The 12,410-nt window shown below is 44.8% G+C and overlaps 1 protein-coding gene across 2 annotated transcripts in view; it reads left to right on the top strand.

Moving 5' to 3' along the window:
* The window catches only part of GMCL1 (germ cell-less 1, spermatogenesis associated), a 138,217-nt gene extending 127,051 nt beyond the window's left edge, over positions 1–11,166 (top strand). For both annotated transcript variants that reach the window (XM_029604009.1, XM_029604010.1), the window contains one exon: positions 10,713–11,166. In XM_029604009.1, coding sequence (XP_029459869.1) covers positions 10,713–10,841 — 129 coding nt within the window. In that variant the 3' untranslated portion in view covers positions 10,842–11,166. The remainder of the gene's footprint in view (positions 1–10,712) is intronic.
* Positions 11,167–12,410: the final 1,244 nt, after the last annotated feature.

Genomic DNA, 12,410 nt, shown 5'->3' with positions numbered 1-12,410 from the left:
GATGACATCTTCTCCTCTTTCAGGGCTGCATACTGGTTCTTCAGTTCAAGAGAAATTGGAGCTGTGGTGTAGGGTCTAATAGCTGTAGTAATTGGGATCCAGCTATCAACTCGTAGATCAGTTTTTTACCTTCCACTCTGCTTGAGTTCTCCATCTTAGATGTCTTGATAAGCATTTCATCAATGTAGTCCTCATTCTACCAGATGCTTCTCAGTCTCGCCACCTCCTCTCAGTTCTGTCACCTTTTTCCTGAAGGAGTCAATCTGCAGACATCTTTCACACTGAACTGGTTCCTCACTGTGGGTCTGTCTGGACAGCAGTAGAACTGGTAAAAGTGGTAACAGGTTTGGTGATACGATGTTTCCCAGCCATCCTTCAGTTGCTGGTAGCTTCTGGTACCTATTTAAAGAAATGAGAAAGACCTTATTAGATTAAATTAATTCAATAAAATTAAATTTCTTCTGAATAAAACCTATATTAAGCTTATAGTATGGAGTTGTGAGGTGTGCGCGCCATTAGGTGCATGCTTCCGGTCCTCTTCTGCAAGGGGTGTGGGGCCTGAAGCCCGGATGCACTCGCGGTGATCTCTGGAGTCCTATCATGGGGGCAGCTGGCTAGGATATATTGATGAGCCTTCTGGTCCTTTTCTGCTGCAAGATCACAAGTACCTGGCAGAATCCCAAAAAGTCACTAGATTCCAAACTGCTTATCTCAGGAATAAGCAGTGGATTTCCCCAAATCCACCTTAATAATTATTTATGGACTTTTTCTCCAGGAACTTGTCCATACATTTTTGAAACCCAGCTACACTAACAACTTTCACCACATCCTCTGGCAATGAATTCCAGAGTTTATGCATTGAGTAAAAAAAATATTTTCTCCTTTTTGTCTTAAATGTATCACATAGTAACTTCATGGAATGCTCCCTAGTCTTTGTACTTTTTGAAAGAGTAAACAATTCGCATTTACCCATTCCACTATAGGTCTGTATCATATATTCCATTAGAAATCTCTTTTCCAAGCTGAAGAGCCCTAACCGCTTTAGCCTTTCCTCATAGGGGACTCGTTCTAGCCCCTCTTATCATTTTGGTCGCCTTCTCTGTACCTTTTTTAATTCAGCTATATTTTTTTTTTAGATGCAGTGACCAAAACTGCACCCGATATTCAAGGTGCAGTCACATCATGGAGCAGTACAAAGGCATTATGATGATATTTTATTCTCCATTCCTTTCCAATAACTCCTAGCAGTTTCTTTGCTTTCTTGGCCTTCACAGCTCACTGAGCAGAGGATTGCAACATATTATCCTTGATGACACCTAGATCCTCTTCCTGGATGGCAGCTCCCAATGTGAAACCTTATATTGTATAGCTAATAATAATTTGGTTTGCTCTTCCCGATGTTCATCACTTTGCACTTGTCCACATTAAATGTCATCTGCCATTTGGATGCCCATCTTGCAAGGTCCTCTTGTAATTTTTCACAATCCTCTTGTGATCTAACAACTTTAAATACGTTTGTGTCATCAGCAAATTTAATCACCTCATCATTCCCATCGCTAGGTCATTTATAAATATGTTAAAAAGCAATGGTCCCAGTACAAATCCCTGGAGCATTCCCCTATTCACCTTTCTCTATTGAGAAAATTGACCATTTAGCCCTACTCTGTTTTCTTTTAACAGTTCTCAGTCCAAAATACAACATTGCCTCCTATTCCATGACATTTTAATTTCCTCAAGAATCTCTCATGAAGTAGTTTGTCAAAAGATTTTTGAAAATTTAGATACATTATAACAATTGACTCTCCTTTATCCACATGTTTATTCAAGCCTTCAAAAAATGTAATAAATTGGTGAGGCAAGGCTTCCCTTGGCTAAATCCATGTTGGCTTTGTCCCATTAAACTATGTCTGTATGTTCAGTAATTTTGTTCTTTAGAATAGTTTCAACCATTTTCCTGGTGGTTTCAGAAATTCTGATGCAGGATGCTTTCTGTCAAGGTTATAGAGCTCATATGAGAAATTTCTCCTCAAATGTGAACATTAGAGAAGCCCCTTCATATCAACCACCTAGAATTGAGAACAATCTTAAATGATCTGAAAGAGTTCATTCCATATTTGAAAAAGAAGGGGTATTGATCCAGACAGACAGCCAGGTGGAAACATTTATCACCAAACAAGGCGGAAAGGGGCCTTACAATCTCTGTCTGGAAACCTCCAAAATTTGGAAACGGGCAGTTTCCCAAGACTGGTTCTCCTAGCTGCCCATCTTCTAGGGAGCCAGAATCAGGTAGCAGACATTAAATTGTTGGCTACAACCACAGAAATGGTCCCTACATGATCACATAGCACAAGAATTTGTTTCAATATTTAGGCATACCACAAATTAGACATCTTTACAGCATCCTTCAATGAGGTTCCCACATACTGCTTTAGGAGACAAACAAAGGGCATATTGGTAGTGAATGCTTTCTCAATTTGGTGGAACCTAAGAGTTCTCTACACATTTTCCAAATTCCTCTCATTTCAAGAACTGTTCAAAAATTAAGAAGGGAGGGAGGTCAAATGATATTCATAGCCCTCTTTTGGCCTCATCACTGTGGCTTCCCAGACTATGATGCTCAGGTATTTAACCATTGATAAAAGTTGTGGATATTCCCGTCCTCATCACTCAGTGCAATACAGGCCAATTGCAATGATCTATTAATGACATGCAAAAGCAACAAACTAATTGTATGTAACCCTCAGCTTGGGAGTCCCCACTTGTGTGGCTGAACTTGTCCTGCTTTTCCACAGAGAAATCCAAATTGCTTATCTCTAATAGGTGTTCTCCAAAGACAGCAGGATAAATCAGCCACAAAATTGTTCCCACTTCCCCTTTATATTTGAAGTTTAGGAGATTTGGGTGTATGGGATGATCTATTTATGCCCAGAAACATCTTGGTCTTTCTGAGCTGAGAGAGTCCTTTTTTTTCATCTCTCTGCTGTCAGGATGACGTCATCCACTTGTGTGGCTGATTTCATCCTGCTCTCTATGAAGAACATTTGTAAGAGGTAAGCAAGTTAGCTTTATCAGTGTATTCTAGAACACCTTCACCTTTTTTTTTTTTTTCCCACTTGTGCATTAGGTCTACAGTTGCTTTTCTTAATTGTTGAGCTGTCTTGTATACTGTGTGATATTTCAAAAGTGCACACAACTAACAGTAGTCTCCCTCTATCAAGCAAAAACAGGGACCTCCCAAAGCAGAGAAGCCTATTTATTAAATCTGTTTTATTTTTGATACATGTAAATAACTGTGTAGTAATGCTGTTTCTCATAGGACAAGCAGGATGGTAGTCCTCACATATGGGTGATATCCCAGGATGGAGCCCGATCATGAAAAACTTGTCAAAGTTTCCAGAACTTTGATTGGCCCCTACTGGGCATGCCCAGCATGGCAGTAACCCTGCAGCCAGCAGGGGTCCCCCTTCAGTCTTCTTTTTTCCGCTCAGCAGTAGTCTCGCGGTAAAGGAGCTCTGAAGAGATTCCTGACAGGAATTTTCTTCACGGAATTACTAAAAGTTAAGTTGCCCCACAGGGGTCACTCTTCTACCTTTTATAACTCCGCGGTACTCCAGGAAGTTTTGACCCATTTCCTGTCGATTACCGTCGAGTTTGGCCTTCGCGGCCTACTGGCTGTCGACCGTACCGCAGCTACATTTTTTTTTGCCATGGCGTCTGGGTTTCGTCGGTGCCCGGACGGACTGTACCCGCACCATGTCTATCACAGACCCCCATAAAGTCTGTGTAATGTGTTTCGGACGCGAGCACGATGTCTTGACCTGCACCAAATGTGCCCTAATGACACCGAAGGGTCGCAAGGCCAGAATGGAGAAGATGGAACTTCTCTTCCGTGCTCAAACCCCGACTCCGTCCATCGCATCGATGTCGTCGGAACCGGCACCGTCGACTTCGCGCCAGCATCGACCACCGACCGGTGACCGACCGGCATCGACGACTTCTCGGCCATCGACACCCTCTACTCCCCCTCAGGATCGAGGGGATCGCAGGGAGAAACATCGCCGTCGACACCATAAGACTTGGACCATCGAGGGAGTGAAATCATCGACCTCGCCATCGTCCGAGCTGCTGTCAAAAAAACCCCGTCTAGGAAAGGCACCGACCATTCCTGCGACCGGGTCTCCGAGGCAACCCTCACCCAATCGGGGATCGGGAGCCGCGACTCCGCCTGTAATGGTGGTCCCTCCGGCTATGCCTCTGCCTCTTTCTTCTGTTCCGGAGCCAGGGCTGCTTGCTCCAGGTCTCCGAGAAGAACTGGACTGGATGGTCCAGGAGGCCATCGACAAGACAATGCAACGTCTTCAGGTTCCTCTGGCGCACCGACTGTGGAACCGATCATCGACCCAATTCCGGCAGCGCTGACACTGCTGCTATCCAGGATGGAAGCCCTCATGGCTGCTTTTTCATCTATGGCTCCGATGCCCTCCCCATTGACAGCATCATGTGGAGGAGAAACACCGTTCCGCATTCCTCCATCTGGAGCTATGCCTCAGCCATTGATGCCTATACGTCCCTCGCCACCGATCCAACCATCGGTGCCGATACGTCCATCGGCACCACCGAGCCATCCATTGATGCCCTCGATGCCTGAACCGATCCCTTCGATGCCATCGTCTGTGCCTCCGATAACTCCTCTGATTCCTTCGGAGCCCAGACCTGGACCTTCAGGTATCCAACCACCCTGTCCCCCTCTACTTCCTAGAGGAAAGGGTGTTGACCCTTATGATAACTGGGATGATGATACCTCATCAGACACCGATGACTTATCTTCACTACCTTCACCCACTGAGAGTAGAAAGCGTTCTCCTCCAGAGGACCTCTCATTTATAAATTTTGTGAAGGAAATGGCTGCATTGGTTCCTTTTTCAATTGCAGACAGAACAGGATGATAGGCACCAGATGATGGAGTTGCTCCAATTCCTGGATGCCCCCTAAGTAATAACCTCTATTCCCGTTCATCAGGTTCTTCTTGATCTTCTCAAGAAGAACTGGGAAAATCCAGGAAAAATTGCTCCAGTACACAGAAAAGCTGACACTACTTATTTAGTACAGTCAGCCCCAGGTTTTCAATAGTCACAGCTTGATCACCACTCAGTTGTGGTAGAATCTGCACAAAAGAGGGCAAAGAGGTCAAAACCTCACTCAACTACCCCTCCTGGTAAGGAATAAAAATTCCTGGACAACATTGGATGCAGAGTATTCCAAGGGGCCATGCTCATCTCCCGAATTGCTGCCTATCAGCTTTATATGACCCAATATAACAGGGCCATATTTAAGCAGATACAGGACTTCTCAGACTCCCTGCCTCATCAATTCCAAGACCAACTACAAACCCTTGTAAGCAAAGGTTTTGAGGCACGCAAGCATGAGATCAGAACATCTTATGCCATTTTAGACACCTCTACCAGAGTGTCTGCAGCTGCTATTTCAGCGAGACGGTGGGCCTGGCTCAAGTCTTCTGACCTTCACTCAGAAGTGCAAGACCGGTTGTCCAACCTGCCCTGTGTAGGAGATAATCTGTTCGGCGAACAGATCCAACGGACGGTGGCTGAACTAAAAGACCATCATGAGACCCTAAAACAGCTCTCTTCGATGCCTTCTGACTTCTCTTCAAAGCAGCCCTTTAGAAAGGACTCCAAGAAGTTGTTCTACCGTCCACGAAAGTCCTACCCACCACCAGCCAGATTCCGTGCTACGAGATCTTATCAGAAACCTCAGTCTCGCCAAACCCGAAAACAAAAACCACAAACAGCTCCCCAGCCAGGGCCTGCTTCAGGTTTTTTACTTCCACTTGGAGAGCAGCAGCCAGATTCCTCTGTCGCACATACCAGTGGGAGGTCGACTGTGCCACTTTCACAACATGTGGCATTCAGTCACAACCGACCAATGGGTATTGGCAATCATTGCTCAGGGTTACCATCTGAACTTTCTCGCCCTGCCACCGGACTCCCCACCTCTGCAGATGTGGAGAACATCCGACCACTCCATTCTTCTGAAACAAGAGGCCTCCCTCCTTCTCCAGTCAAGAGCAATAGAACCCGTTCCACACTCTCAGCAAGGCCTAGGGTTCTATTCCAGGTACTTCCTAATCCCCAAAAAATCAGGGGGTGTCTGTCCTATTCTAGATCTATGGGCCCTCAACAAGTACCTCCAGCGAGAAAAGTTCAAGATGGTCACCTTGGGATTGCTTCTACCTCTTCTACAAAGAGGAGACTGGCTCTGCTCTCTGGACCTCCAGGACGCATACACCCATATTGTGATAAGTCCAACTCATCGCAAATACCTGTGATTCCTAGTAGGCCTCAAACACTATCAATACCGAGTGCTTCCATTCGGCCTAGCATCTGCTCCACGAGTCTTTACAAAATGCCTCGTAGTTGTCGCATCATTCCTTAGGACACAAGGTGTTCACGTCTACTCCTATCTGAACGATTGGTTAATCAGAGCTCCCACTCAGCAAGCTGCTCTGTCGTCCCTCAATCTTACCTTACACACTCTAATTTCGTTAGGGTTTCTCGTCAATTACGACAAATCCTACTTAGTCCCATCTCAAACCTTATCGTTCATTGGGGCAGACTTGGACACCTTACAGGCAAAGGCTTTCCTGCCTGGACAACGAGCACTGACCATCGTGTCTCTTGCTCACCAACTGCAGTCTCCGCATGCTGCGACTGGACGCCAGTTTCTCGTCCTCCTGGGACACATGGCGTCCTCAGTCCATGTCACACCAATGGCCCGCTTGGCCATGAGGTTCATACACTGGACTCTGAGGTCTCAATGGACTCAAGCTATTCAGCCTCTGTCGACCATTGGCCACATCACCGACTCACTCCGTCTGTCCCTCGCCTGGTGTAAAAATCAGAACAATCTCCTCCAGGGATTGCCCTTCTAGGTTCCGCATCCTCAAATCATTCTCACCACCGACGCTTCCAACCTCGGGTGGGGAGCCCATGTAGCCGATCTGCAAACACAAGGCTCTTGGTCTCCAGAGGAAGCCAAACACCAGATAAATTTCCTGGAACTTCGAGCAATAAGATATGCTCTCAGGACTTTTCAGGATCACCTGTCCAATCAGGTCATCCTAATTCAGATGGACAACCAGGTGGCCATGTGGTACATCAACAAACAGGGAGGCACAGGCTCCTTCCTTCTGTGTCAGGAAGCTGCGCAGATTTGGGCGGAAGCCCTCTCCCATTCGATGTACCTCAGGGCTACCTGCTTGCCGGGACAATGTGCTGGCAGACCAGCTGAGTCGCATCTTTCAACCGCACGAGTGGTCTCTCAATCCCTTAGTAGCGAACTCCAACTTCCAACAATGGGGATATCCTCAGATAGACCTGTTTGCGTCCCCTCAGAACCACAAAGTGGACAACTACTGCTCCCTCATTCGCAGCAAACACTCTCAGCCCAGAGACGCATTCTCCCTCTCATGGGCAATCGGTCTACTTTATGCATTCCCTCCACTTCCTCTTCTCTCGAAGACTCTCGTGAAGTTACGTCAGGACAAGGGAACCATGATCCTGATAGCATCTCACTGGCCACGCCAAGTGTGGTTTCCAATACTTCAGGATCTCTCCATCCGCAGGCACATTCCCTTGGGAAAAGACCTGCTCCTGATCACTCAGAACAACGGGAGCCTACGCCATCCCAATCTTCAAGCCTTGTCCCTGACGGCATGGATGTTGAAAGGTTGATCCTTCAACCACTTAACCTTTCAGATCCAGTTTCCCGTGTCTTGATTGCTTCGTGAAAGCCTTGCACGAGAAAATCTTACTCTTACAAATGGAAAAGATTCACGTCATGGTGTTCTTCTCAGTCCCTTGACCCTTTTTCCTGTCCAATCCCGAAGTTTCTAGACTATCTTTGGCATTTGTCAGAATCAGGTCTAAAGACCTCTTCTATCAGAATACATGTCAGTGCAGTAGCCGCCTTCCATAAGGGTATTGGGGATGTTCCTTTATCCGTACAACCCCTTGTAACACACTTTTTGAAGGGCTTGCTCCATGTCAAGCCTCCACTACGTCCTGCCCCTTCTTGGGACCTTAATCTGGTTCTGGGTCAGCTCATGAAACCACCATTCGAGCCTCTTCACTCGTGACCTTAGATATCTCACATGGAAAGTGATTTTCCTTTTGGCAATGCTTCAGCTCGCAGAGTTAGTGAATTGCAGGCACTAGTAACCTATCCGCCTTACACTAAACTTCTACAGGACCGGGCGGTACTCCGCACTCACCCGAAATTCTTACCTAAGGTAGTTTCAGATTTTCATCTTAATCAATCCATCATACTACCTACCTTTTTTCCCAGGCCTCATGCCAGCCCAGGAGAACAGGCTCTGCATACCCTTGACTGTAAACGGGCTCTAGCGTTTTACCTAGACCGTACAGCGGCCCACAGGGAAAACACTCAATTGTTCATTTCTTTCCACCCTAACAAGTTGGGAAAGCAGACTCTTTCCTCCTGGTTGGCGGACTGCATATCCTTTTGCTTTCAGCAAGCGGGCATTCCATTTCAAGACCGTGTTAAAGCACACTCTGTGAGGGCCATGGCAACTTCAATAGCACACTTGCAATCTGTGCCGCTTCCTGATATTTGCAGGGCTGCCACTTGGAGTTCTCTCCACACCTTTGCAGCCCACTATTGCTTGGACAAAGCCGGAAGACAAGATTCCATCTTCGGCCAGTCTGTCCTTCGTAACCTATTTATGACGTATATTCCTGTAAATAGTCCGTTGCAGTTTTTATTTATTGCTTTAATTCCTCCACCTCCTGCTCTTTGTATACTCCTCCTTGTTCGCCCTCCCTGTTCATTGTAATTTCTACCTTTAAAGTTACATTGTAAACCGGTATGATGTATGCATACTAATACCGGTATATAAAAGTTTTTAAATAAATAAATAAATAAATGACGTGACGCACCAACAACCTTCTGCCTGCCCGGTGGGGTCAGGATGCCCTCTACCAAATTCCACCCCAGTTGTTGTGCCTGTTGCACGCCTTTGGGTACATTTGGTGCATGTTCGGACATCCTCAGCTCGGTACTCACCCATATATGAGGACTACCATCCTGCTTGTCCTGTGAGAAAGCAAAATGTTGCTTACCTGTAACAGGTGTTCTCACAGGATGTTAGTCCTCACGAAACCCACCCGGCGCCCCGAGGTGTTGGGTTCGTAACGTTTTATTATTTTATTTTTCGGCACTGCTTGTAGCTATCAAATAAGACTGAAGGCACTAACCCTGCTGGGCATGCCCAGTAGGGGCCAGTCAAAGTTCTGGAAACTTTGAGAGAAGTGCTCCGTGATTGGGCTCCATCCTGTGATGTCACCCATATGTTAGGACTAACATCCTGCTGTCCTGTGAGAACACCTGTTACAGGTTAGCAACATTTTGCTATCCCCCTCCCACAAACACTTTGTGTGTAAAAGTGTGCACCAAACAGACTTACATCTGTACTTTAATGAGTACTGTGCAGTGGTTTATTTTCAATATGCCACTTAAGCGCATAGAACAAGGTTTAATGCATGTGTGTTTTGAAAATCATGCCCCAAAATTCCAATTGTTCTCATAAGCGATTACACTTCTTTGCTTTAATCATTTTGAAACTAGTTTATATTGTTCAAAGTTGACAATAATAATCAGGAATTTGAAAACAGAGAAATAGAAAATTTGGGGGGTTTTGAGGGAGGGGAAATTGAGTAACTTTAATGTTTGTGTTTTATTTCCTAATGAATGATTACTGTCTACTGAGTTGTGTTGTTATAGCATAGTAACAGTCGATAAAGGCTGGAAAACACCAATTTTTTTTCATCCAGTCTTCCCAGTTATTGTGGATATTGCTTCTTATTTTGTTTTGCTCATTGATTCTTTACCATCCTGGGTACATGAGCATATAAATTCCCATACTTAATCCAGCACCTTGCTCTCTCTGCCATGTCTTATTCAGTTTAAAACTGCCACCAAAACCAGGGAGGCTGTTGCTCAAGCCTCTAGCCTCCTAGGTTTCTAAGGACTTCGTGGATAGTATTTGGCCACCACAGACCTATCACCTTCAAACCGATTGGATTCTGACTAGAGAACCCTCTCAGTCTTTCTTGGTTCATCACTCGGCTTTTCACTAAAAGCATCCACAAAGTAATTTTTGTGAAGGTGTGTAACTGCTGTCTTGCACTATAAAGCTACCGAGCTTCCAATGTTCAGCAAAGTCAGACTTTAATACTAAAATAGATTAATAGGTGTGCTGAATATGCAATGTTTATAGAGCATCTGGATCTGTAAAAATATCTGTGCCAGGGAAATGTAATGTGATTGTTATATGACACACAGCAAGATATATAAATCCCAAAGAATACTGAGTCATAAGGAGTTGCTGACCATATAATAAGCACAGAGTACACCAGTGCACCTTTATAAAACTTTAATAGTTCCATATTAAACTCCCACTAGACTATTTTCTGATGGCTTGCATGATAGAATGTTTTTATTCTTAGCTAGAGACTCTAGAAAATTGTGGATATAATGAAATGGCTCTTTATAACTAGGCTGAGCACAGAAATTAAAATTATATTTGAGACAGCACCAGCTATATTGTCTTTTAAGCACATGCACATCTTGCAGCTTAATTTCATTTAGGTTCTATCTTTCTTTGTGTTTCATAGGAGCAAGTAGTTATGAACCTGGACAGCAGACTTCTGATCTTTCCTTTGTACATCTGCTGTAATTTCTTGTGTACATCACCGGAGAAGAGAATGGAGAGTGGTGGTCAGATAGAGAATACAGACAGCTGAAAAGCTGGGTGCAGAAAATATAGTAGCATTTTTTTTTTAACGTCATTTGCCTGCTCAAATTTCATAATTCCTTTTTTATTAAAAGAAAAAAGATAAATTAGAGGCCCCTTGACCTCTCCCACGCAGTCACGGTAGTCCATATGTTCCCCAAGAATGACTAGCATTACATGATCTCACAAGAAGAGAGATTTTCTGAATGAGTTGGGACTTGACATACACTGAAAGGATAAGTGTCAGAGCACCTTGAGTGAGTGGGATTGAAATGCCTCTTTAAAAAAAAAAAAAAGACAAAAAAACCCCCAACCCTAGATGGCCTTACATATCAGGAAATATATGTTGCAACTCTTTACATGACATTTTTTTCTGTGTATTGGAAGAAAGGAGCTGAAATTGGGCAAGAACATGGACTAATATACTAAGTAAATTTCACTTTTATGCTACTTCAACTGGTATCCTTTCTAAGCCACCAGATAGACAAACAGAGCATGAAAGTGGCAGTGGTACTAAATTCCTGCATAGGCTGAGAGCTGTTGGAAGAATGGGTGAAGATGTCTTGCCAGCTAAGATCTGCTCATAAAGAGTTTTATTTGGAAGGGGGGGAGAAAAAGATGCTTAAAAAGGATCCCCTAGTGATAATTCCCTGTGTCAGTTAAACTGGGTGTACCTTGGTGTGGCTATCTGCTCCCTCTGCTTGTGATTACTTTTCTCATTCAGAGGCCGATGCAATATTACTCGTGGAAAGCGGGCGCTGACTTTTCAGCGCCCGCTTTCTTAACGCACGCATCGCGCCCGCAAATTAGGGGGGTTGCGCTGGCACGACCTTAGCGTCTCCTTGCTAACGCGACCCCCATGGTTACTGGCGGTCTGCCAGTTATGAACACCGATGTCTGTAAACTCGGCATCAGTTTCCATAACTGCATTCAGCCGGTTATGAAAAGTGATGCCGAGTTTATTGGTGTCTGTTTTCATTACTGCAGCCGGCCGGCAGAGATTTGTTTTCCTTTTAAAAAAAAAAGTACAGAAAAGCAGTTTTTTCTGCTTTTCTGTACTTTTTTTCAGTGCGCTCAGCTATTAACGCCTGCTCCAGGCAGGTGTTAATAGCTGAGTGATAAATGTGCGTCTCAGACGCACATTTATTTTTTTTGCATTTGGAGTGAATGAGTAATAGCCTTATTCTCATGCATTTGCATGTGATGAGCGCTAACTCATTCACTCCACGTCGGACGTGCGTTAAATAGGCGCTAATCCCCCTATTGCATTAGGGGGTGGATTAGCACCTTTTTAACCTGCGTCCGACAGCGGGTTAAACAGTGTGCTCAGCTGAGCACACTTTTGCATCGGCCCCTCAGTTCTTGCACTGTTAGAGATGAAGAAGCTGAATGATCTTGATTATGATGTGACCATTCTATTGTCGATCTCAGCTCCTGGAAAACGATGCTGGGCTTTGTTTCCATTGCTATGTTTTTTGCACCCACAGGGTCTCTGCCAGTGATAAGCCAGTATATAAAAATGAGATCTTTGCACTGACTGGTTTATTGCTATGTGCTGATTAGATCTTTTCACACTATA

Source organism: Rhinatrema bivittatum, chromosome 5, assembly GCF_901001135.1.
Source record: "Rhinatrema bivittatum chromosome 5, aRhiBiv1.1, whole genome shotgun sequence".
In the NCBI taxonomy this organism is placed as follows: domain Eukaryota; kingdom Metazoa; phylum Chordata; class Amphibia; order Gymnophiona; family Rhinatrematidae; genus Rhinatrema; species Rhinatrema bivittatum.
This window is presented reverse-complemented; position numbering and strand designations above follow the sequence as displayed.